The sequence below is a fragment of the Pelophylax lessonae genome (genome assembly GCF_965119305.1).
Source record: "Pelophylax lessonae genome assembly, contig: HAP1_SCAFFOLD_191, whole genome shotgun sequence".
Classification (NCBI taxonomy): Eukaryota; Metazoa; Chordata; class Amphibia; order Anura; family Ranidae; genus Pelophylax; species Pelophylax lessonae.
The window spans coordinates 233,560-261,486 of record NW_028120118.1 but is presented as its reverse complement, the minus strand read 5'-3'; the positions used below and the strand labels follow the sequence as shown (position 1 = coordinate 261,486).

General features: G+C 49.1%; 1 protein-coding gene across 1 annotated transcript in view; it reads right to left on the bottom strand.

Annotated features, from left to right (window-relative positions):
- The window catches only part of LOC309543540 (tetraspanin-1-like), a 54,512-nt gene that overhangs the window by 17,321 nt on the left and 9,264 nt on the right, over positions 1 to 27,927 (bottom strand). The window contains exons 2-6 of the mRNA XM_082276014.1: positions 24,381 to 24,445; positions 6,705 to 6,923; positions 2,758 to 2,832; positions 2,430 to 2,528; positions 2,190 to 2,342 (exon numbers count right to left, since the gene is read on the bottom strand). Of these exons, the coding sequence (XP_082132140.1) occupies positions 2,190 to 2,342; positions 2,430 to 2,528; positions 2,758 to 2,832; positions 6,705 to 6,923; positions 24,381 to 24,437 (603 nt within the window). The 5' untranslated portion in view covers positions 24,438 to 24,445. The remainder of the gene's footprint in view (positions 1 to 2,189; positions 2,343 to 2,429; positions 2,529 to 2,757; positions 2,833 to 6,704; positions 6,924 to 24,380; positions 24,446 to 27,927) is intronic.

Genomic DNA, 27,927 nt, shown 5'->3' with positions numbered 1-27,927 from the left:
AGTGGGAGGATGGCGGGGGAAGACGGCAGGGGATCGCGGGGAAGGGAACAGGAAGACAGGTGCCGGCATCGGCCGAGCACACAGTGGGAGGATGGCAGGGGAAGACGGCAGGGGATCGCGGGGAAGGGAACCGGAAGACAGGTGCCGGCATCGGCCAAGCACACAGCGGGAGGACAGCGGGGGAAGACGGCAGGGGATCGCAGGGAAGGGAACCGGAGACAGGTGCCGGCATCGGCCAAGCACACAGCGGGAGGACAGCGGGGGAAGAAGGCAGGGGATCGCGGGGAAGGGAACCGGAAGACAGGTGCCGGCATTGGCCGAGCACACAGCGGGAGGACGGCGGGGGAAGACGGCAGGGGATCGCGGGGAAGGGAACCGGAAGACAGGTGCCGGCATCGGCCAAGCACACAGCGGGAGGACAGCGGGGGAAGAAGGCAGGGGATCGCGGGGAAGGGAACCGGAAGACAGGTGCCGGCATTGGCCGAGCACACAGCGGGAGGACGGCGGGGGAAGACGGCAGGGGATCGCAGGGAAGGGAACCGGAGACAGGTGCCGGCATCGGCCGAGCACACAGCGGGAGGACGGCGGGGGAAGAAGGCAGGGGATCGCGGGGAAGGGAACCGGAAGACAGGTGCCGGCATTGGCCGAGCACACAGCTGGAGGACGGCGGGGGAAGACGGCAGGGAATCGCAGGGAAGGGAACCGGAAGACAGGTGCCGGCATCGGCCGAGCACACAGCGGGGGAAGACGGCAGGGGATCGCAGGGAAGGGAACCGGAAGACAGGTGCCGGCATCGGCCGAGCACACAGCGGGGGAAGACGGCAGGGGATCGCAGGGAAGGGAACCGGAAAACAGGTGCCGGCATCGGCCGAGCACACAGCGGGAGGACGGCGGGGGAAGACGGCAGGGAATTGCAGGGAAGGAACCGGAAGACAAGTGCCGGCATCGGCCGAGCACACAGCGGGAGGACGGCGGGGGAAGAAGGCAAGGGATCGCGGGGAAGGGAACCGGAAGACAGGTGCCGGCATCGGCCGAACACACAGCGGGAGGACAGCGGGGGAAGACGGCAGGGGATCGCAGGGAAGGGAACCGAAGACAGGTCCCGGCATCGGCCGAGCACGCAGCAGGAGGATGGCGGGGGAAGACGGCAGGGGATCGCAGGGAAGGGAACCAGAAGACAGGTGCCATCATCGGCCGAGCACACAGCGGGAGGACGGCGGGGGAAGAAGGCAAGGGATCGCGGGGAAGGGAACCGGAAGACAGGTGCCGGCATCGGCCGAACACACAGCGGGAGGACAGCGGGGGAAGACGGCAGGGGATCGCAGGGAAGGGAACCGAAGACAGGTCCCGGCATCGGCCGAGCACGCAGCAGGAGGATGGCGGGGGAAGACGGCAGGGGATCGCAGGGAAGGGAACCAGAAGACAGGTGCCATCATCGGCCGAGCACACAGCGGGAGGACGGCGGGGGAAGACGGCAGGGGATCGCAGGGAAGGGAACCGGAAGACAGATGCCGGCATCGGCCGAGCACACAGCGGGAGGACGGCGGGGGAAGACGGCAGGGAATTGCAGGGAAGGGAACCGGAAGACAAGTGCCAGCATCGGCCGAGCACGCAGCGGGAGGACGGCGGGGGAAAAAGGCAAGGGATCGCGGGGAAGGGAACCGGAAGACAGGTGCCGGCATCGGCCGAACACACAGCGGGAGGACAGCAGGGGAAGACGGCAGGGGATCGCAGGGAAGGGAACCGAAGACAGGTGCCGGCATCGGCCGAGCACGCAGCAGGAGGATGGCGGGGGAAGACGGCAGGGGATCGCAGGGAAGGGAACCGGAAGACAAGTGCCAGCATCGGCCGAGCACACAGCGGGAGGACGGCGGGGGAAGAAGGCAGGGGATCACAGGGAAAGGAACCGGAGACAGGTGCCAGCATCGGCCGAGCACACAGCAGGAGGATGGCGGGGGAAGACGGCAGGGGAACGCAGGGAAGGTAACCAGAAGACAGGTGCCAGCATCGGCCGAGCACAGAGCGGGAGATGGCGGAAGGACGGCGGGGGAGGAGCAGGATGGTGGGGGATCGCAGGAGAAGTTTTAAAATATAAAACAGATTTCCATGCAAAACAATGTACCACTTTAAGCACATAATCAGACCGCCAGAGAGGTTAATGGAGATGGGAAAATGGTGGCGGATCTTACCTTGACATTAGCACTGGTGGCGGCAGACAGTGTACAGGCGGTGGTTTTGGTGATGGTGGAATTGCAGCATTGTTGTGGGTAAAATCCATCATTAGTCTTCACATAGTAGGAATTGGTGAAGTCCGTGTAGTTCTCGAGGCCGCAGCACTTGAACTAGAAAGGAAAATGGAGAATGAGCCGGTGAGACCGGTACAGAGACAGGCAACATGCGTCACGCAGGGGGTCATCCGTGCCTCCTACCTCGGTCATTGTGGCATTCCAGGTCTTGGTGACCTCTTGGTTCTTCCCGTAGTCCTCCTGAATAACCGGAATAAGGAGGGACTTCAGGAAACTTTGTGCCTGGAGAAAAAGAGGGTGGTCTGTTAGAGGTTAGCCAATCAAGAGGCCAAAATCACCCAAATTGTTCCTTTACCAAATTCAGACAATTTCCTCCAGTTCTCCCAAACGACAATTTTATTTTTTTAAAGCAGGAAAATGTGAGATGGGAAACTGGTCAGACAAGTGGAATGGGTTTACTAAATATAGACGTTCCCCAGTTCCTGGCGGGAGGAGTCAAGGAGGTTCTTACCACAGAGGAATAGACCAGAGCCACCACAGCGCCGGCGATCTCTGCGATGAAGATGATCAGAATGATGGAGAAGAACTGCAAGAGATTAAAGTCCGTTAGACTCAAATGATGAACAACACAAGACATTATGTGAGAGACAACGTGCGCCATCTTGGTGATTACCCTCTACGCCCAGCGGGGTGAGAATTCTTAACACCCCAATGTTATTCTTCCTTTACAGATCTGTCTTCTATAGATTTCTTGAAGAAAGTAGAGCAAAATCTGCCGCGAAAACCTCCCATGTGCCTGCTTGATAGAATATTTCCAGCTCAGACATCTGCCCTCAAGGCCGGCTCACAGGAGACTCCAAGCCCATGTAGTGACCTTCCCATTCCTCTACTTTACATTTCGTTTTGCTGTGCTGTCTGCAGCATGGACTGATTTCTATAGCCTGCCGTCGCTATCTCGTCCTAAGCTTTGCCTGCCTATTGATTCCCCCTGCTGCCAGTAAGTGTTACTGGTACTGGAATATTCATATCTTTCTCTGGTCAACCACTAGGTGTTCTGTTAGCAGTGATGCATGCTGGGGAAGGGTATAAATGTTTGGGTGGACTCTGAGCTATCTCTCTTATGGGGGCTCTGCCCTGGGAGGGTGTGTGTCCTCTGCCTCTCACCACTCAGGCTGGCTGCTTGGAGAGGATTACAGCAAGGAGGAAGGCCTGGGCCCTTAGGGCGGAAGCTCGGTTGGAACCATAAGGCCATTACATGTTCATGCTAATAAGTATGTGTAAAGGCTCAATACAGAATGGGCATTAGCGTGCATGCGCAAACATATTAGCGTGTGCACAAGAAGAAATGTGCATATGCGCATGCTCATGAGCACGCGCACACGGCTGGGCTATGGTATGAACAGATTGTTGAGAGGTCTTTAGCTAGTTCCTGTTTTACCTGCACCTTGACCTGCTTATTGTGACCTCAGTTTGTTCTCTGACTCTGCTTCTGTCTTGAGCTTCTGCGCCTCGCTGCCCGACGGTGTTCTGACCCTGGCCTGTATCCTGACTTTACTTCCATCCTATGTTCCTGTACCTTCGCTGCCCAGCTGTTGATGACCTTTTGGCTTGTGTCCTGGCTATGCTCCTGACTGCTGTCCAAGCTTCACCGTGTTCCAGTTCCTGGTAATGTCTGGTGATCCACGTTCCTCTGCTCCCTGCAAACCTCAGCTGGCACTGTCTGTTATACCGGCCCTCATGCCAATACCAGGGGTGTTGGACAAGAGGTGCAAGAGAAGCCCTGTGTACAACTTGATCTCCACCAGGCACATGACAGATGGGGACAGATGGATGGCTGGCAGTTAGACGCATCCTGCAGACGCTACTTTGTTGTCATAAGAGTCCTGGAGGACTGGGCAAAAGCTGCTATCTGTAGACCCTGCAGGAAGCCTGAAATCCTCACCACGTGTCAAGTACTTCAGGTCTTGGCTAATGGGCTCGCAATTAAATTCTGCCAAGTTCTGCTTAAAGGCACACCAAACCTGAGAGAGGTCTTCAGTCTGAGAGAGGCTGAAGTCATCCATCAGCCTGCAGAGGGGCTGGAATCATTTCTGCAATTGACCTAGTCACGGAAAGAATTATTTTTGTACCTACTCTCAGTATCCTGTATACCATAACCCTCGCCACCTCAGAGTTATCCTTATAAACGTCATATTGAAGAAAGACCAATGGAGTGGAGGTTCTATTCTCGGTTGCTGCTGGATGTTTGGTACATGCCGTGGGGCATTTGTGGAACTGTTACCCCTAGACAGGCTGGAAGTGCCTATTAACAGGCCCTTGGTTGCCCGATATGTGCCCAAGTTGGCTTCCAGCACACATACTATGTGAGACAGAGCACTCATACCCATTCAGTGCTACATAAAATCCAAGCACTTCACTAGAGGATAAGCATGACAACCTCCATCATCTTTTGTCAGTCCATAATTTGTCTGATCACCCCAATCTGATGGCGCAGTGTGACTCCAAGCGACATGGAGGTCGGAAAAGGACATCAGAAATTTTTATCACACATTGAGGATTTCCACCATTCTGTAAAATGTTCTCTCACACATCGCTACAGCCTGTTGGGCGGGCACATAAATAACCGCTGATGGTCTGAGTGATACAGACTGGGCAGATATCTCACTTCCAGGAATCTGGCCATGGAAGTACCACATATGTACTTGTTACTGCCTGTTATGCACCAGATCATCCCCTCCAATGTGTACCTGAATTGCAAGAACCTTGCAAACTCCTAATGTAACCTCCCACAAAGAAATTCTTTATGCTAAAAAAAATAACTAGGAGGAGCCATTTCATAGATTTATTACAGATAGATTTATGAACTTTCACACAAAGTTTATTTCTAGGCTGGAGGACTCTGCAGGCCAAGAATCCAAGATAAAGCAATGTCATTCACTCTTTGGAAAATGAAGACACTGCCCTGCCCACCAAAACCACCCTGCCTATCACAACCAACTCACCCACCACAATCATCCTACCCACCAACCATCCTGTCCACCATACCAAAACCCATCCCCACTCACCACCCCATTCATCACAACCGCCCCACCCACTACAACCACCTTTCCCAGTTACTACTTCTTCAATCACAACCATCCTGCCCACCAAACACCACCCTACTCACCAGCCATCACAACTACCCCACCCACTACAACCACCTTTCCCATTAACCACTTTCTCCATCACAACCACCCTACCAACAAAAAACCACCCTGCCTATCACAACCACCTCACCCACCACCAGGGCTGCCATCAGGGGGGTACAGCCCATACACATGTAGGGGGCCCGGGGGTTCTGAGGGGCCCAAGCCCCAACAAACCAGATTGAGTTGTTGCTGTTGTAGTAACTAGCAATAGGTAAAGCAGGGTGGCCGCAGAGTAAGCCGATGCAGCTGAAGGGCTGTCTCTTTGCTGGATTGGGCTCTTTGCTGACTATTTGAGGCCATCTCTTTGTTGGCTTGGGATGTCTCTTTGCTGAATATTTGGGGCTGTATCTTTGCTGGATTTGATTCATTTTCATATATTAAGTTGTAAGAGTGTTAAAATAAAACTGTGTGCACTGAGGCACTGAAGGACTCGGTGTGCACTGAAGGACTTGGTGGGATGGCCAGTGGGCGGATTCGGTAGGACGGCCAGAGGGCGGGCCCTTGGGAATATTGGTTGTCAGGCCCGGAAGGGCCCAGGCCTAAAGTTGTGTAAGGGGCCCCAAAATTTCTGATGGCTGCCCTGACCACCACAATCATCCCACCCACCAACCATCCCATCCACCATACCAAAACCCACCCCACTCACCAACCACCCCATCCATCACAACCGCCCCACCCACTACAACCACCTTTCCCAGTAACTACTTCTTCCATCACAATCACCCTGCTAACCAAACACCACTCTACTCACCAGCCATCACAACTACCCCACCCACTACAACCACCTTTCCCATTAACCACTTTCTCTATCACAACCACCCTATCAACCAAAAACCACCCACTCACAAACCATCCCATCCATCACAACCACCCCACCTACTACTATCATCTTGGTCATTAGCCATTTCCCCCATTGCAACCACTCTGCACATAAATCACCTTGCCCTTTACACACATCAACCACTCCACACACCATTCCCTGCTCTCACAACCACTCTGTCCACCACAACCACCCCACTTATCAAGTACCTCGCACACAACAACCACCATATCTATCAATCACCCCGCCCACAAATTATCCCATCCATCACAACCACCCCACCCACCAACCACTCCACCTACTACAACCACCTTGGTCATTAACCATTTCACCCACCGCAACCATCCTGCCCACTACATCCGCCAACTATGCCACAAACCATTACCTTGCCCCTCACACCCACTACTTATCAACCACCTCCCACACCACAACCACCCTGCCCTATCTCACCATAATCAGCAGGCACTTGCTCTCTTTCTGGGCTCCGCAGCAGCCAAGGAATCCCAGGACGGTCAGCACCGATCCAATGGCGATCAGGAAATATCCAACATTGACAAACTGGGAGGCAATACTATCCGCTCCAGATCCCAGCGTTCCAAATATCTTCAGGAAAGATCCGCTGTCCACACTGACCCAGATCCCCACTCCGACCAGAGTTCCTCCAGCCAGCTGAATGAAAGAGAAGAGAAGTCAGCCTATGGAGCCTTTGGTGGAGAGTGAAAGGTCAGACTGAAAACAGCAGAAATTATACAGAAACTCACATTTACATTAGAAATCCCTTGAAAAAAACACTTTTGTTCTTATAACTATGTCAAGAACAATATAAAGGTGCTAGAAAGGAGTGACATTACGGATGGGATGAGCATGGATTTAGAATCTGTGTGGGTTGAACTCGATAGGGAAGAAGATAAGGGAAAAGTAGTTGTGGGGGTTTGCTATAGGCCACTTAAACAAGGGGAGGAGGTAGAGCTGGAATTTTTAGCACTAATGAGTAAAGCGGCAAAACTGGGATCAGTCATCGTATTGGGGGACTTCAATTATCCCGACATTGACTGGGAAGAGGGGACTGCACACTCGCATAAGGCCCGGCTATTCACGGAAACCTTACAGGACAACTACATGTCACAGTTGGTGGATTCCCCTACTAGAGAAAATGCAATCCTGGATCTATTGATCACTAATGACCCAGACATAATCTCGGAGGTAGTAGTTCAGGACAACCTGGGCTCTAGTGATCACAGGATGATCACATTTAGTATAAATAACAATATAACAAGGCAAGTGGGGAACATAAGAACCCTTAACTTCAGAAGGGCAAACTTTCCAAAATTGGACTCATTGATGGAAAGGGTAAACTGGGACCAAACCCTGGGATCCCTGACCACAGAGGAAAAATGGGAATGCTTTAGAACAATATTAAGCAAAGGCATCTTGCAGTGCATTCCTATGGGAAATAAATTTAGAAGAGACAAAGCCAAACCTGGCTGGCTAAACCGTAGCGTTAAAAAACTTATTAGGGGAAAAAAATTGGCCTTCAAGAAATATAAATCAGAGGGCACAGTATCGGCCTTCCAGCAATACAAGGAGGAAAATAAGAAGTGTAAACACGAAATCAAGATGGCTAAAATCAACTTTGAGAGACAAATAGCGGAGGATAGTAAAAAAAACCCAAAGAAATTCTTTAAATATATCAACAGCAAAAAAACTAGGGCAGAGCATATTGCACACATAATTAACGATGATGGGAGGATGGTTACAGAGGACACTGAAAAAGCAACCGTGCTGAATGCTTTTTTCTCGTCAGTCTTTACACAGGAAAAGGAGGGGTATACTGACCATGACTGTATGGGATACACTGACCATGACTGTATGGTTAGTAGTAATACACAGGACTTGCCACTATGGCTAACAGAGGGGGAAATCAGGGAAAGGCTGGATAAACTTAACACAAACAAATCACCAGGCCCGGGTGGCGTACATCCGAGAGTGCTCAAGGAACTCAGTATGGTTATATCTAGACCACTGTTCCTGATCTTTGCTGACAGTATTAGGACAGGAGATGTACCAGGGGATTGGAGGAAGGCTAACGTGATTCCGATATTCAAAAAGGGCCAGAGACATATCCCGGGAAATTATAGGCCTGTCAGTCTGACATCAATAATATGTAAACTTTTGGAGGGGATGATAAGGGACTATATCGTAGAGTTTGCTAAAGACAACAACATCATCAGTAGTAACCAGCACGGGTTTACAAATGGGCGTTCTTGTCAAACCAATCTCTTAGCATTCTACAAGGAGGTGAGCTGTGAGCTAGATAGGGGGAGACCAGTGGATGTGGTGTACTTGGATTTCGCTAAGGCGTTTGATACAGTTCCCCACAAGCGCTTAATTTATAAAATAAGGTCTGCAGGTATCGACAGCAGGGTTTGCTCTTGGATACGGAACTGGCTAAAAGGCCGTGTCCAAAGGGTGGTAATAAACAGCGCATACTCAGACTGGTCTGAGGTAGTAAGCGGGGTGCCCCAGGGCTCAGTCCTGGGACCAACCTTGTTCAATTTATTCATAAACAGCATTGAGGACGGGATCAGTAGTTCGTTATCAGTTTTTGCAGATGACACAAAATTGGCCAGAGCAATAACTACACAGCATGAAGCAGATATCCTACAGAATGACCTGGACAAAATAACGGAGTGGGCAACGACATGGCAAATGAGGTTTAATGTGGAGAAGTGTAAGGTTTTGCACTTGGGGACCAAAAACATAAAAGCACAATACACGTTAGGAGGGGAACCCTTGGGGGAATCAAAAATGGAGAAAGATCTGGGAGTCTTGGTTGATGATAGATTAGGCAACAGCATGCAATGCCAAGCGGCAGCTTCCAAAGCCAGCAGAATATTAGCATGCATAAAGAAAGGGATGTATTCCAGAGATAAGACTATAATCCTTCCACTTTATAAAACTCTGGTCCGACCGCATCTGGAGTATTCTGTCCAGTTCTGGTCGCCAGTCCTCAGGAGGGATGTGTTGGAGCTGGAGAGAGTCCAGAGAAGGGCAACTAAACTGATTAGGGGGTTGGAGGACCTTACCTATGAAGAGCGGCTGCAATCGCTCGATTTATTTTCCCTGGAGAAGAGACGTCTGAGAGGGGACATGATAGCAATTTATAAATATCTTAATGGGGATCTCAGCTTAGAAAAAAAGCTGTTCATTCGAAGGAATTGCATGAGGACTCGAGGACATACAATGCGATTAGAGGAGAAGCGTTTTAACCTCAGGCAACGTGGGGGGTTCTTTACTGTTAGGGCTACAAGATTGTGGAATTGTCTACCACAAGAGATGGTTTCTGCGGGTAGTATGGTGACTTTCAAAAGACTCTTAGACTTACATCTCAAGGATCAGGAGATTAAGGGCTATGTTAGATGATTACAGTCACACACACCTACACAGGTTGAACTGGATGGACTGTTGTCTTTATTCAACCTCACCTACTATGTAACTATGTAACTATGTATAACTAGGGATGATCGAACTTTTGAAAAGTTTGGTTCGACCAGAACACCCGAACTTGCCGAAAGTTCGGCCCGGATTTCAGAACCCCATTGGTAATCAAAAAACACAGTTTTGAAGCCCTAAAACCCAATAAATGCCCCTAAAAAGTGCCTAGGGTTCTGGGTCATGCCCCAGGGACTATTAATCACATAAAAAAAAGTTCTTAAAAATTGTCATTTTTGATAGAGAGACAATTATTGAAAAAATGATTGAAAAACAAAAAAAATGAGATTTCTTTGGATTTAGTATCTGGGGGGTCTAAAAAGTGTACCTGTGAAGTTTCAGCTCGGTAGCATGTCCAGAACCAGAAAAAAAAAAGATTGTTTGTATTAGAATTGCAGTAGAGCAGGGATAGGGCTCCGCTATTTTCACACCCGGCCGTTTTTGTTGCAGGCGTTTATTGGGCTTTTTTGTGGACGTCTTTGGAGGCAGGCCTAACATCTGAACTTCTGTACAGGGGTATATATATACACACACTTATATGTATTTATACACATACACACATATAGGTGTGATAGGAGCGAAGTCCTATGCCTGCAAATAATTTCATTAGCGCAGGCATAGGGTTCTGCTACTTTAACACCTATATATGTGTGTGTGTGTATAAATACATATATGTGTGTGTATATATACCCCTACACAGAAGTTCAGATGTCATGCCTGCCTCCAAAGACGTCCACAAAAAAGCCCAATAAACGCCTGCAACAAAAACGGCCAGGTGTGAAAGTAGCGAAGCCACTATCCTGCTCTACTAATAATTCTAAGAAAACAATCTTTTTTCTATGGCGGTCACCCTGACATGGAAGAGTTTGGTCACCCTGCCATAGCAGTCAGAGTCAGTTCACCCTACACTACACTACATTCACCCTGGCACTTAACACTTTCCCTACAGAAACTAGATTATTAAATCTAACTATAGTGGAAAATAGTACCCTTACTACACTAGATATCCCTTTCCTCACACTAATAATTGCTAAATGACATTTTTGAAACAGGAGTAACAGAACTGCTTCCACTCTCTTCCACAGCCTCTCTATTACAGTGCTAGAGATTTGGCGGGGCTATGTTATATACTGGGGGGCGTATTCACTACTGATTGGCCTCTGGACCCCCTAGTCACTCCAATCACATTCCTAGCATTCTCCTGCCCCCTCAATTGGCTTTTACTGATGGTTCTGGTCCAATCACGGGCTTTTAAAGCCCATTTCCTGTCCCATTGCATTTTGGTCGGTTCTGGTTGCCGAATTCCGAACTTTTTCAGCAAAAAGTTCTGAATTCGGCCGAATTTCGAACAGTCAATGTTCGGGTCCAACCGATGGTCGACCCCGAACCGTTCGATCATCCCTACTTATAACTCAACTTCCAGGAAACTTTCAGGACAGCAGATGGGAGAGAGGCTCCTCTATCTTGAGTGCTGTCCTGGAAGATTCCTGGAGAAAATCATGATGATATCTCATAGGTGCCATTAGCACAGCCAGGAGGATGCCTGGAGGACTCCACAATGAAAAGGTCACACCGTGTTTTGCACTGCTCTCTTTTGTAACATAATTCAGCAAACCCTCAACTGTTCTCCCATATCAGAAATCGGCCGCACCCAGAACACCGTCTATAGATACAAATAGAGGAGTCATCTCAGGAGGGCACCAAGGACGGCATAACCTGGGGTAGATGAGCTCCACTTCCTCCACACACAATGGAAGGCCGGGACATTGTTCACTAATCTGCTCTATGGAAATCTACCAATTACAGAAACAAGGAAACAATGGGACACGCAAATCATCTGAAATAGAACCAAACCAGTCCAACAACTCTCGCTGCACAATAGCTGGAGGGGTGATGATTGTCGGTAGGTGAGTCCTGAACACCGAAAAGAACTGAATAAGGAAGCGATTTGTCTTCAGATGGAAATGTATCCAGCAGTGTACACTGTCCTATGTCTGCCAGTAAACATGCTTCATACATTACCGCTCCCAGGCTAATCCCTTTCCTCCTCCTCTACGGCTCTCACTGAGACTTTAGTTCCGCTTTAATAATCCTGAGCAACACAGGAGGTACAAGACGGAGATCACAGCCCATTGGCTGCCACTTCATCCGATGAATATCTGTCCACATATTTTACTGAGCTCCATTCGGCTATAGAGGAACCCAAATAAAGTGTATGGGACCTCCACAGACACAGAGAAAGAGATGTAAACCGCTCAGGCAGTTTGGAACTTCACAGCAAGCCATGGGTGCAGGACCTCGAAACGCCACGGCAAACCGGATACAAGAGAGCATCCTTGTTCAATAAAGTCTTTCATCGTGAGCCATCGCTTGGTGTGCAGCCATTTCTCTTGTATCCTGTATGGGACCTCCACATACAGGGGAATGAGGGGCCACCCATGGAAGAGAATATTGTACCTCCATGTAGAGGGGACTGAGGGGCCACCCATGGGAGAGAATATTGTACCTCCATGTAGGGAACCGAGGACCACACATGGGAGAGAATATTGTACCTCCATGTAGAGGGGACTAAGGGCCACATATGTCAGAATATTGTACCTCCATATAGAGGGGACTGAGGGGCCACACATGGGAGAGAATATTGTACCTCCATGTAGAGGGGACTGAGGGCCACACATGGGAGAGGATATTGTACCTCCATGTAGAGGGGACCGAGGACCACACATGGGAGAGAATATTGTACCTCCATGTAGAGGGGAATGAGGACCACACATGGGAGAGAATATTGTACCTCCATGTAGAGGGGACTGAGGGCCACACATGGGAGAGAATATTGTACCTCCATGTAGAGGAGACTGAGGACCACACATGGGAGAGAATATTGTACCTCCATGTAGAGGAGACTGAGGACCCCACATTTTGGAGAGAAAATTGTACCTCCATGTAGAGGGGACTGAGGGGCCACACATGGGAGAGAATATTGTACCTTCATGTAGAGGGGACTGAGGACCACTCATGGGAGAGAATATTGTACCTCCATGTAGAGAGGACTGAGGACCACACATGGGAGAATATTGTACCTCCATGTAGAGGGGACTGAGGGTCACACATGGGAGAGAATATTGTACCTCCATGTAGAGGGGACTGAGGGCCACACATGGGAAAGAATATTGTACCTCCATGTAGAGGGGACTGAGGGTCACACATGGGAGAGAATATTGTACCTCCATGTAGAGGGGACTGAGGGCCACATATGTCAGAATATTGTACCTCCATATAGAGGGGACTGAGGGCCACACATGGGAGAGGATATTGTACCTCCATGTAGAGGGGACTGAGGACCACACATGGGAGAGAATATTGTACCTCCATATAGAGGGGACTGAGGGCCACACATGGGAGAGAATATTGTACCTCCATGTAGAGGGGACTGAGGACCACACATGGGAGAATATTGTACCTCCATGTAGAGGGGACTGAGGGCCACACATGGGAGAGAATATTGTACCTCCATGTAGAGGGGACTGAGGGCCACACATGGGAGAGAATATTGTACCTCCATGTAGAGGGGACTGAGGACCACATATGGGAGAGAATATTGTACCTCCATGTAGAGGGGACTGAGGGGCCACACATGGGAGAGAATATTGTACCTCCATGTAGAGAGGACTGAGGGGCCACACATGGGAGAGAATATTGTACCTCCATGTAGAGGGGACTGAGGGGCCACACATGGGAGAGAATATTGTACCTCCATGTAGAGGGGACTGAGGACCACACATGGGAGAGAATATTGTACTTCCATGTAGAGGGGACTGAGGGCCACACATGGGAGAGGATATTGTACCTCCATGTAGAGAGGACGGAGGACCACACATGGGAGAATATTGTACCTCCATGTAGAGGGGACTGAGGACCACACATGGGAGAATATTGTACCTCCATGTAGAGGGGACTGAGGGCCACACATGGGAGAGAATATTGTACCTCCATGTAGAGGGGACTGAGGGCCACACATGGGAGAGAATATTGTACCTCCATGTAGAGGGGACTGAGGGTCACACATGGGAGAATATTGTACCTCCATGTAGAGGGGACTGAGGGCCACACATGGGAGAGAATATTGTACCTCCATGTAGAGGGAATTGAGGGCCACACATGGGAGAGAATATTGTACGTCCATGTAGAGGGGACTGAGGGTCACACATGGGAGAGAATATTGTACCTCCATGTAGAGGGGACTGAGGGCCACACATGGGAGAGGATATTGTACCTCCATGTAGAGGGGAATGAGGACCACACATGGGAGAGAATATTGTACCTCCATGTAGAGGGGACTGAGGACCACACATGGGAGAGAATATTGTACCTCCATATAGAGGGGACTGAGGGCCACACATGGGAGAGGATATTGTACCTCCATGTAGAGGGGAATGAGGACCACACATGGGAGAGAATATTGTACCTCCATGTAGAGGGGACTGAGGACCACACATGGGAGAGAATATTGTACCTCCATGTAGAGGGGAATGAGGACCACACATGGGAGAGAATATTGTACCTCCATGTAGAGGGGACTGAGGGCCACACATGGGAGAGAATATTGTACCTCCATGTAGAGGAGACTGAGGACCACACATGGGAGAGAATATTGTACCTCCATGTAGAGGAGACTGAGGACCCCACATTTTGGAGAGAATATTGTACCTCCATGTAGAGGGGACTGAGGGGCCACACATGGGAGAGAATATTGTACCTCCATGTAGAGGGGACTGAGGACCACTCATGGGAGAGAATATTGTACCTCCATGTAGAGGGGACTGAGGGCCACATATGTCAGAATATTGTACCTCCATGTAGAGAGGACTGAGGACCACACATGGGAGAGAATATTGTACCTCCATGTAGAGGGGACTGAGGGTCACACATGGGAGAGAATATTGTACCTCCATGTAGAGGGGACTGAGGACCACACATGGGAGAATATTGTACCTCCATGTAGAGGGGACTGAGGGTCACACATGGGAGAGAATATTGTACCTCCATATAGAGGGGACTGAGGGCCACACATGGGAGAATATTGTACCTCCATATAGAGGGGACTGAGGGCCACACATGGGAGAATATTGTACCTCCATGTAGAGGGGACTGAGGGCCACACATGGGAGAATATTGTACCTCCATGTAGAGGGGACTGAGGGTCACACATGGGAGAGAATATTGTACCTCCATGTAGAGGGGACTGAGGGCCACATATGTCAGAATATTGTACCTCCATATAGAGGGGACTGAGGGCCACACATGGGAGAGGATATTGTACCTCCATGTAGAGGGGACTGAGGACCACACATGGGAGAGAATATTGTACCTCCATATAGAGGGGACTGAGGGCCACACATTGGAGAGAATATTGTACCTCCATGTAGAGGGGACTGAGGACCACACATGGGAGAATATTGTACCTCCATGTAGAGGGGACTGAGGGCCACACATGGGAGAGAATATTGTACCTCCATGTAGAGGGGACTGAGGGCCACACATGGGAGAGAATATTGTACCTCCATGTAGAGGGGACTGAGGACCACATATGGGAGAGAATATTGTACCTCCATGTAGAGGGGACTGAGGGGCCACACATGGGAGAGAATATTGTACCTCCATGTAGAGAGGACTGAGGGGCCACACATGGGAGAGAATATTGTACCTCCATGTAGAGGGGACTGAGGGGCCACACATGGGAGAGAATATTGTACCTCCATGTAGAGGGGACTGAGGACCACTCATGGGAGAGAATATTGTACCTCCATGTAGAGGGGAATGAGGACCACACATGGGAGAGAATATTGTACTTCCATGTAGAGGGGACTGAGGGCCACACATGGGAGAGGATATTGTACCTCCATGTAGAGAGGACTGAGGACCACACATGGGAGAATATTGTACCTCCATGTAGAGGGGACTGAGGACCACACATGGGAGAATATTGTACCTCCATGTAGAGGGGACTGAGGGCCACACATGGGAGAGAATATTGTACCTCCATGTAGAGGGGACTGAGGGTCACACATGGGAGAATATTGTACCTCCATGTAGAGGGGACTGAGGGCCACACATGGGAGAGAATATTGTACCTCCATGTAGAGGGAATTGAGGGCCACACATGGGAGAGAATATTGTACCTCCATGTAGAGGGGACTGAGGGCCACACATGGGAGAGAATATTGTACCTCCATGTAGAGGGGACTGAAGGCCACACATGGGAGAGAATATTGTACCTCCATGTAGAGAGGACTGAGGGCCACACATGGGAGAATATTGTACCTCCATGTAGAGGAGACTGAGGGGCCACACATGGGAGAGAATGTTGTACCTCCAAGTAGAGGGGACTGAGGGCCACACATGGGAGAGAATATTGTACCTCCAAGTAGAGGGGACTGAGGACCACACATGGGAGAGAATATTGTACCTCCATGTAGAGGGGACTGAGGACCACACATGGGAGAGAATATTGTACCTCCATGTAGAGGGGAATGAGGACCACACATGGGAGAGATTATTGTACCTCCATGTAGAGGGGACTGAGGGCCACACATGGGAGAGAATATTGTACCTCCATGTAGAGGAGACTGAGGACCACACATGGGAGAGAATATTGTACCTCCATGTAGAGGAGACTGAGGACCCCACATTTTGGAGAGAATATTGTACCTCCATGTAGAGGGGACTGAGGGTCACACATGGGAGAGAATATTGTACCTCCATGTAGAGGGGACTGAGGACCACATATGGGAGAGAATATTGTACCTCCATGTAGAGGGGACTGAGGGCCACACATGGGAGAGAATATTGTACCTCCATATAGAGGGGACTGAGGGCCACACATGGGAGAGAATATTGTACCTCCATGTAGAGGGGAATGAGGACCACACATGGGAGAGAATATTGTACCTCCATGTAGAGGGGACTGAGGGCCACACATGGGAGAGAATATTGTACCTCCATGTAGAGGGGACTGAGGACCACACATGGGAGAATATTGTACCTCCATGTAGAGGGGACTGAGGGTCACACATGGGAGAGAATATTGTACCTCCATATAGAGGGGACTGAGGGCCACACATGGGAGAATATTGTACCTCCATGTAGAGGGGACTGAGGGCCACACATGGGAGAATATTGTACCTCCATGTAGAGGGGACTGAGGGTCACACATGGGAGAGAATATTGTACCTCCATGTAGAGGGGACTGAGGGCCACATATGTCAGAATATTGTACCTCCATATAGAGGGGACTGAGGGCCACACATGGGAGAGGATATTGTACCTCCATGTAGAGGGGACTGAGGACCACACATGGGAGAGAATATTGTACCTCCATATAGAGGGGACTGAGGGCCACACATGGGAGAGAATATTGTACCTCCATGTAGAGGGGACTGAGGACCACACATGGGAGAATATTGTACCTCCATGTAGAGGGGACTGAGGGCCACACATGGGAGAGAATATTGTACCTCCATGTAGAGGGGACTGAGGGCCACACATGGGAGAGAATATTGTACCTCCATGTAGAGGGGACTGAGGACCACACATGGGAGAATATTGTACCTCCATGTAGAGGGGACTGAGGGCCACACATGGGAGAGAATATTGTACCTCCATGTAGAGAGGACTGAGGGCCACACATGGGAGAGAATATTGTACCTCCATGTAGAGGGGACTGAGGGCCACACATGGGAGAGAATATTGTACCTCCATGTAGAGAGGACTGAGGACCACACATGGGAGAGAATATTGTACCTCCATGTAGAGAGGACTGAGGGCCACACATGGGAGAGAATATTGTACCTCCATGTAGAGGGGACTGAGGGTCACACATGGGAGAGAATATTGTACCTCCATGTAGAGGGGACTGAGGGTCACACATGGGAGAGAATATTGTACCTCCATGTAGAGGGGACTGAGGACCACACATGGGAGAGAATATTGTACCTCCATGTAGAGGGGACTGAAGGCCACACATGGGAGAGAATATTGTACCTCCATGTAGAGGGGACTGAGGACCACACATGGGAGAGAATATTGTACCTCCATGTAGAGGAGACTGAGGGGCCACACATGGGAGAGAATGTTGTACCTCCAAGTAGAGGGGACTGTGGACCACACGTTTGAAAATATTGCACCTCCATGTAGAGGGGACTGAGGACTGAGGCAGAGTGCAATATCGATATACCTGCAGCCTCTCTGGTAAGCAGACAGAGCTCAAAACTATACTCTCTCACTAGCACCTACCTAGGAGGGTGGTACACTTACCCCCCACCAAACTGAGCCATGTCCTCACTAGCACCTACCTAGGAGGGTGTTACACTCACCCCCCGCCAAATGAGCCATGTCCTCACTAGCACTTACCTAGGAGGGTGCTAAATAGGTTTTTCCAATTCCAATGTGTACTGTATACAGACCACTTCTAACCTACATCTGGCATTGACCAATCAGAACCTGGCAGTATGCACTACAATTTCTGATCACTGAGCTGATGGTCTAACAGAGAAATGCTGAGTGGCTCCGCTTGTCACCCAACCTCCAGAGCCCCCAGGAGGATCTCAGAAACTGAAAAGAGCAATGGCTACAAGAAGGAAAGATATGGGGGAGAAATTGAGACTTTAAATGAGGTGTGTGACACGGCCACTGGGGTAAAACCATAAGAACAAATTTATTAGGTAAATACACATACATGTAGCAAGGATTAAAAATATACTTGGTAAAAAAGAGTGTAAATATGAGCTGGTGTACTTTCCCCAGGGTTGCACATTGTGACAACCAATGTTACACAAGGTATAGTACAATAAGACGGTAACACATGATAATAATAGTAAATTGCATCAATGTAGGCTCGACGCGTTTCTGTGGACTTTGTTCCACTTCATCAGGAGCAGATGTATGATGCGTATCTGCAACAAATAAAAGTATATATATATATATATATATATATATAAAAAATATATACAAAAGGTCTAATATTTGAAAAAGAGGGAAAAACCAACCCAAGTCAACTAACAATGCAACTCAGATCTTGTAAAACACGTTGGCGTAGAATGCTGGACCTGGCCGAGAAAGCAGAACCCCCTGACTTTGACAAACTGGATTGTGGCAATGGGTGGGTTTGGATGGGTGGAACTCCGGGGGATTGTGTTGTTCTACATGTATGTTGCTGAGATGGGTTGACGTGCTGCTGTTGCCTATGTGTAGACGTGTTTGTGATGCTGTTCAACACTGGTGCTGGATTGCTGTTATTTGTTAATGTTGTTATTTCTGATTCAATAAAGTTCTTTCTTTGGATAAAAAAAAGTAAGTGTGTACAAAAGAAAACGGAGTGCCGAAAAAGAAAATCCCACAATGGAAACAATGGAAAAATAAGCACAATGTGACAAAGAGTCCGCGGAATCATCAGAGCCAAAAAAAAAAGGGATAGAGCCCAGCTACTCCAAAGAAGGAGTGCCACATGGATGTCAAAAGCCAACCCCCCACTGCTTCCCCCAACGCCACGCTAGCGTGTACGAAAGAAGGCATCCCTCCAAGGGAGGTAGACGCCATTGGCAGTCAACCCCCGGAGGGGTGCCTATAACACACTATGAGTGGAAAGACGCAGCCAATGCTGCGGCACCAAAGAAGATGAGGTCACACGCACGGCACGAAGCGTGGCGGGAAACATCCGCCCGATCAACCACGCCCAGTGGGCAGGGGAGAAGAGGGAAGATTCCCGGTGTTCCGTGAAAATTCCCTACCCTCGTCACTTCCGGGGCACCTACGTCATTTAACAGCTGAGCAGCTTAGCAGTGAGCATGCTCAAAGCTCCAGAATTCTCACGGGGTAGGGTTTGTTAACATTACACCGCATCAGCTGTTTCCGCGGTTACATTAAAACATCTCGGCTGCAACATGAAATCATCTCCGCTCCTACCCCTGGTGACTTCCCTGATCTCGGCTACTAAATGTAAAAGAGGCGGCGGGTCTATGAAAATATAAATCACGGAGTCGAGATCTCCTTTTACATCCTCACTTTTACGTTTAGTAGCCGAGATCAGGGAAGTCACCAGGGGTAGGAGCGGAGATGATTTCATGTTGCAGCCGAGATGTTTTAATGTAACCGCGGAAACAGCTGATGCGGTGTAACATTACAACACACTACCGTGAAAATTCCCTACCCTCCGGAGCTTCGAGCATGCGCACTGCTAAGCTGCTCAGCTGTTCAATGACGTATGTGACGGGAAGTGACGAGGGTAGGGAATTTTCACGAGGTAGGGTTTTTTAACGTTACACCGGGGTGCATTGCAGCTCTCTGGGGCAGGAAGCAGTCAGCCGGCCTAGCAGGATCCGCCCCCATGGTTACAATGCTGACACACAAACATTGTTGAGCTAAACATAATGTATATAGAAACAAGCATGTTGTCTGGTATAGTATTGAAATATATAAAGACCGCCTGCTTAAAGGAGGTCAACGAACTGTGATGGCCATGAGGTAAGACGATCACTATTAATCAAAAAGTACCTAGCAGTCACAATCCCACGTCTCCATCTCTAATTATGATGGCAAATAGAGGGAGAAGTAGTGGGACTTTAAATGAGGCGAATGGTACTAAACCAAGCACCTCCATCCCTGAAATTAGGAAAGACATGGCAAACTATTCTCTCCCATGTGTGGTCCTCAGTCCCCTCTACATGGAGGTACAATATTCTCCCATGTGTGGCCCTCAGTCCCCCCTCTACATGGAGGTACAATATTCTCCCATGTGTGGCCCCTCAGTCCCCTCTACATGGAGGTACAATATTCTCTCCCATGTGTGGTCCTCAGCCCCCTCTACATGGAGGTACAATATTCTCTCCCATGTGTGGCCCTCAATCCCCTCTACATGGAGGTACAATATTCTCCCATGTGTGGCCCTCAGTCCCCCCTCTACATGGAGGTACAATATTCTCCCATGTGTGGCCCCTCAGTCCCCTCTACATGGAGGTACAATATTCTCTCCCATGTGTGGTCCTCAGTCCCCTCTACATGGAGGTACAATATTCTCCCATGTGTGGCCCTCAGTCCCCTCTACATGGAGGTACAATATTCTCTCCCATGTGTGGTCCTCAGTCCCCTCTACATGGAGGTACAATATTCTCTCCCATGTGTGGCCCTTAGTCTCCTCTACATGGAGGTACAATATTCTCTCCCATGTGTGGCCCCTCAGTCCCCTCTACATGGAGGTACAATATTCTCTCCCATGTGTGGCCCCTCAGTCCCCCCCTCTACATGGAGGTACAATATTCTCTCCCATGTGTGGTCCTCAATCCCCTCTACATGGAGGTACAATATTCTCTCCCATGTGTGGCCCTCAATCCCCTCTACATGGAGGTACAATATTCTCCCATGTGTGGCCCTCAGCCCCCCCCCTCCACATGGAGGTACAATATTCTCCCATGTGTGGTCCTCGGTCTCCTCTACATGGAGGTACAATATTCTCCCATGTGTGGCCCCTCAGTCCCCTCTACATGGAGGTACAATATTCTCTCCCATGTGTGGTCCTCAGTCCCCTCTACATGGAGGTACAATATTCTCCCCCATGTGTGGCCCTCAGTCTCCTCTACATGGAGGTACAATATTCTCCCCCATGTGTGGCCCTCAGTCTCCTCTACATGGAGGTACAATATTCTCTCCCATGTGTGGTCCTCAGTCTCCTCTACATGGAGGTACAATATTCTCCCATGTGTGGCCCCTCAGTCCCCTCTACATGGAGGTACAATATTCTCCCCCATGTGTGGCCCTCAGTCTCCTCTACATGGAGGTACAATATTCTCCCATGTGTGGCCCCTCAGTCCCCTCTACATGGAGGTACAATATTCTCCCATGTGTGGCCCCTCAGTCCCCTCTACATGGAGGTACAATATTCTCTCCCATGTGTGGTCCTCAGTCCCCTCTACATGGAGGTACAATATTCTCCCCCATGTGTGGCCCTCAGTCTCCTCTACATGGAGGTACAATATTCTCTCCCATGTGTGGCCCTCAATCCCCTCTACATGGAGGTACAATATTCTCTCCCATGTGTGGTCCTCAGTCCCCTCTACATGGAGGTACAATATTCTCTCCCATGTGTGGCCCTCGGTCCCCTCTACATGGAGGTACAATATTCTCCCCCATGTGTGGCCCTCGGTCCCCTCTACATGGAGGTACAATATTCTCTATAACACACTGTGAGTGGAAAGACGCAGCCAATGCCGCGGCGTCAAAGAAGATGACGTCACACGCACGGCGCGAAACGTGGCACCGATGCACAGCGGGAAACATCCGCACAATCAACCACCCCCAGTGGGCGGGGGAGAAGAGGGAAGATTACCGGTGTGCATCGCAGCTTCCGGGGGCAGGAAGCAGTCAGCCGGCCCAGCATCATCCACCCCCCGTGGTTACAATGCTGACACACAAACATTGTTGAGCCAAACATAATGTACAGTGGGTACGGAAAGTATTCAGACCCCCTTAAATTTTTCACTCTTTGTTATATTGCAGCCATTTGCTAAAATCATTTAGGTTCATTCTTCTTCCTCATGAATGTACACATAGCACCCCATACTGACAGAAAAACACAGAATTGTTGACATTGTTGCAGATTTATTAAAAAAGAAAAACGGAAATATCACATGGTCCTAAGTATTCAGACCCTTTGCTGTGACACTCATATATTTAACTCAGGTGCTTTCCATTTCTTCTGATCCTCCTTGAGATGGTTCTACACCTTCATTTGAGTCCAGCTGTGTTTGATTATACTGATTGGACTTGATTAGGAAAGCCACACACCTGTCTATATAAGACCTTCCAGATCACAATGCATGTCAGAGCAAATGAGAATCATGAGGTCAAAGGAACTGCCTGAAGAGCTCAGAGACAGAATTGTGGCAAGGCACAGATCTGGCCAAGGTTACAAAAAGATTTCTGCTACACTTAAGGTTCCTAAGAGCACAGTGGCCTCCATAATCCTCAAATGGAAGACGTTTGGGACAACCAGAACCCTTCCTAGAGCTGGCCGTCCGGCCAAACTGAGCTATCGGGGGAGAAGAGTCTTGGTGAGAGAGGTAAAGAAGAACCCAAAGATCACTGTGGCTGAGCTCCAGAGATGCAGTCAGGAGATGGGAGAAAGTTGTAGAAAGTCAACCATCACTGCAGCCCTCCACCAGTCGGGGCTTTATGGCAGAGTGGCCCGACGGAAGCCTCTCCTCAGTGTAAGACACATGAAAGCCTGCATGGAGTTTGCTAAAAAACACCTGAAGGACTCCAAGATGGTGTGAAATAAGATTCTCTGGTCTGATGAGACCAAAATAGAACTTTTTGGCCTTAATTCTAAGCGGTATGTGTGGAGAAAACCAGGCACTGCTCATCACCTGTCCAATACAGTCCCAACAGTGAAGCATGGTGGTGGCAGCATCATGCTGTGGGGGTGTTTTTCAGCTGCAGGGACAGGACGACTGGTTGCAATCGAGGGAAAGATGAATGCGGCCAAGTACAGGGATATCCTGGACAAAAACCTTCTCCAGAGTGCTCTGGACCTCAGACTGGGCCGAAGGTTTACCTTCCAACAAGACAATGACCCTAAGCACACAGCTAAAATAACGAAGGAGTGGCTTCACAACAACTCCGTGACTGTTCTTGAATGGCCCAGCCAGAGCCCTGACTTAAACCCAATTGAGCATCTCTGGAGAGACCTAAAAATGGCCGTCCACCAACGTTTACCATCCAACCTGACAGAACTGGAGAGGATCTGCAAGGAGGAATGGCAGAGGATCCCCAAATCCAGGTGTGAAAGACTTGTTGCATCTTTCCCAAAAAGACTCCTGGCTGTATTAGATCAAAAGGGGGCTTCTACTAAATACTGAGCAAAGGGTCTGAATACTTAGGACCATGTGATATTTCAGTTTTTCTGCAACAATGTCAACAATTCTGTGTTTTTCTGTCAGTATGGGGTGCTATGTGTACATTCATGAGGAAGAAGAATCAACTTAAATGATTTTAGCAAATGGCTGCATTATAACAAAGAGTGAAAAATTTAAGGGGGTCTGAATACTTTCCATACCCACTGTATATAGAAACAAGCATGTTGCCTGGTATACAGTAGTATTTAAATATATAAAGACCGCCTGCTTAAAGGAGGTCAACGAACTGTGATGGCCATGAGGTAAGACAATCACAATTAATCATAAAGTACCTAGCAGTCACAATCCCACGTCTCCATCTCTAATTATAATGGCAAATAGAGGGAGAAGTTGTGGGGCTTTAAATGAGGCGAATGGTACTAAACCAAGCACCTCCATCCCTGAAATTAGGAAAGACAATGCGGGAGAAATTGAGACTTTAAAGTCTTCAGCCTTTTATCCTTAAAGTCTCAATTTCTCCCCCATTGTCTTTCCGAATTCGGGATGGAGGTGCTTGGTTTAGCACCATTCGCCTCATTTAAAGCCCCAAAACTTCTCCCTCTAATGGCTACTAGAAGAGGCAGGAGGCCAGAATATTTCCCTGGGAGAGGGTCGTCTAGTTTACAGCCAACCCCGGTATAAAGGGTCCAGCAGACCCGACTAGACACAGACATGCAGATTTTATACTTACAAAGATGGCGAGATTGAATAAGATCATCAGAACCTTGATACAGGTGAAGCAGCTCATGGTGGCGTCTGGAAGGAGAAGGACAGATACGGTTACAAGTCACTTCCTAGAATTCGATGTCTTTAGACTCAATTCACAAGGATAAGGACCTTCATCTTCAGCCGTGTGATTGTAGTTTTCAAATCTCATCTGACTGAAAATAACTGTCACTTTGTAGAAAATACCCAACCCTTCTCCTGGTGTGAAAGCTGTGAGAATTATTGTCTGCTTTCTACAAAAATAAAACTTTTACAGTAGAAACTCCAGGGCTTTTTTTCTTCAGAGAATAGGTGCAGTAAATCCCCCCTTCTAAGTCACCCCTTGTCTCCGCCCTCTATCCACCTCTGAACATTGTCTCTTGGCCCCACCCCATACCCATCCGCCAGTACCTCCCCTTTTAGGGAATACAGAACCAACTATCATTTTGTGCTACTAAGTATTTTTTATGGAATTTGATAGACCCCACCCCAGCAATAGTAGACCCTCCCCCAGCAACAACAGACACCCCTCCAGCAACAATGGACCCCTGCCACAAAATACCACCCTAGCAACGGTAACCGAACTGAAATACACTCTGCAGAGCTCAGTGAGAGCTGATTGAAGGGAATGTAAGAAAGGGGTGGGACACCCCCTCCCCCCCCTCCTCCTCCACACAGGAACAGAGCTGTGGCTGTCAATCACAGGCTGTATGCTGGAGCTCCTCCCCTGTCACCTTTTATCCCTCTGTGTCAGGAAAACATGTCAGAAGTGATTCATGCAGATAGCAGAGGAAGGAGGGGGAGGAGACTCATGCAGATAGCAGAGGAGGGGAGAGGAGACTCATGCAGATAGCAGAGGAGGGGGAGGAGACTCATGCAGATAGCAGAGGAGGGGGGAGGAGACTCATGCAGATAGCAGAGGAGGGGGAGGAGACTCATGCAGATAGCAGAGGAGGGGGAGGAGACTCATGCAGATAGCAGAGGAAGGAGGGGGAGGAGACTCATGCAGATAGCAGAGGAGGGGGAGGAGACTCATGCAGATAGCAGAGGAAGGAGGGGGAGGAGACTCATGCAGATAGCAGAGGAAGGGGGAGGAGACTCATGCAGATAGCAGAGGATGGGGAGGAGACTCATGCAAATAGCAGAGGAAGGAGGGGGAGGAGACTCATGCAGATAGCAGAGGAAGGAGGGGGAGGAGACTCATGCAGGTAGCAGCGGAAGGAGGGGGAGGAGACTCATGCAGATAGCAGAGGAAGGAGGGGGAGGAGACTCATGCAGATAGCAGAGGAAGGAGGAGGAGACTCATGCAGATAGCAGAGGAGGGGGTGGAGACTCATGCAGATAGCAGAGGAGGGGGAGGAGACTCATGCAGACAGAGGAAGGAAGCAGCAGACAGAAATTACACTCAGTGCTCTGGACTGAGACAAGTAGACACTAAGGATGGATGCGAAGGATGTGAAGGACAGAGGGATGTTCTTTGTTCAGATTTCCTGTCCGAGGTTTACTTCCACTTCAAAGCCCAATTCTGGAATAGAAAACAAAAAAAAAAACCTTGCGTAGCCACACCTTACCCGTGTTCCGCCATTGGTAAATCTAAGAGGCGGGATTTCTTAGGATATTGTTGTTGAACATTGAATATAAATCCTGGTTTCCGTGACTCCGGATCGGAGGCGTATTATTCGGCTTTGTTATTTATTAATGAAGTTGGGGAGGTCGGTGTGAAACCTCCTGACGTGTTCTGGATTTTCCAGGACATTTATCCTCCAGGTACACTGCGTCACGGAGATAAGAGGCGATTTCCTCCACCATTTCTGACTCTCCTGGGGGTGGAGATTGCTGGACACACATCAGCCCCTGTTTAATGATTAACCTTTCAGCTGCTGACCCCTCGCTCCTCACCAACGTGGACAGTGTCACCTACATACACGGGGGTCCCTCAGAACCTCAGCTTTCTGTAGGTGTTCAGCCTGGAAGGAATATTTTAGGAACATTCTAACAATCAAATTAAATCAACTCCTATGGAATTTCCCACTACCCTCAAAGAAGCCTTCCCAAAGCTCTCACAACAAGGAATCCTTCCAACAGCTCCACAGTAGGGAACGCGTCTCACAGCTATGAAAGCATGAAACCGTTCTTACAGCTCTCACAGTAAGGAACTCTTCCTAAAGGTTTAATCATAAGGAACCCTTCTCCCAGTTCTCACAAAGAGGAACCCTTCCCAAAGCTCTCACAGTAAGGAACCCTTCCTAAATCTTTCACAGTAAGGAATTCTTCCCAAAGCTCTCACAGTAAGAAACCCTTTTCTCAGTTCTCACAAAGAGGAACCCTTCCCAAAGCTCTCACAGTAAGGAACCCTTCCATAAGCTCTCACAGTAAGGAACCCTTCTCAAAGGTTTTACAGTAAGGAATCCTTCCCAAAGCTCTCACAGTAAAGAACTCTTCCCAGAGCTTTAAACATAAGGAACCCTTCTCCCAGTTCTCACAATGAGAAACCCTTCCCAAAGCTCTCACAGTAAGAAACCCTTCCCACAGCTCTCACAGTAAGGAACCATTGCCACAGCTCTCACGGTAAGGAACCCTTCCCATGGCTCTCAAAATAAGGAACCCTTCCCATGGCTCCCACAGTAAAGAACCCTTCCCACGGCCCTTTTAGTAAGGAACCTTTCCCACAGCTTTCACAGTAAGGAACCTTTCCCACAGCTCTCACAGTAAGGAACCCTTCCCACGGCTCTCACAGTAAGGAACCCTTCTCACAGCTCCCACAATAAAGAATCCTTTCCACATCTCTTAAGGCAATAAACCCTTCCTACAGCTTTCTCAGTAAGGAACCCTTCGCACACTATTCACAGTAAGGAACCTTTCCCACATCTCTCACAGTAAAGAACTTTTAGAACAGCTTTAACAGTAAACAACCCTTCCAACAGCTCTTACAGTAAGGATGCCTTCCTACAACTTTTAAAGTAAAGAATCTTTCCTACAGCTGTTAAAGTAAAAAACACTTCCCAAAGCTCATACAGCAACTAACTCTTCCAACAGTTGTCAAAAAAAAAGAACCCTCCCAACAGCTCTCACAGTAAGGAACCCTTCCCACGGCTCTCACAGTAAGGAATCCTTTTCACAGCTCTCACAGTAACAAACCCTTCTTACAGCTCCCACAGTAAGGAACCCTTACCACGGCTCTCACAGTAAGGAACCCTTCCCACGGCTCTCACAGTAAGGAACCCTTCCCACGGCTCTCACAGTAAGGAATCCTTTTCACAGCTCTCACAGTAAGGAATCCTTTTCACAGCTCTCACAGTAACGAACCCTTCTTACAGCTCCCACAGTAAGGAACCCTTCCCATGGCTCTCAAAGTAAGGAACTCTTCCCACGGCTCTCACAGTAAGGAATTTTCTCACAGCTCTCGCAGTAAGGAACCCTTCCCAGGGCTCGAATTTGACCGCTCTATCCATACATTGCCCCGCCCCCCGCCCCGGGAGATGAGATCTTCAGTGCATGATTTTATGGGAAAAAAATGTGTTGACGGTCTCCCT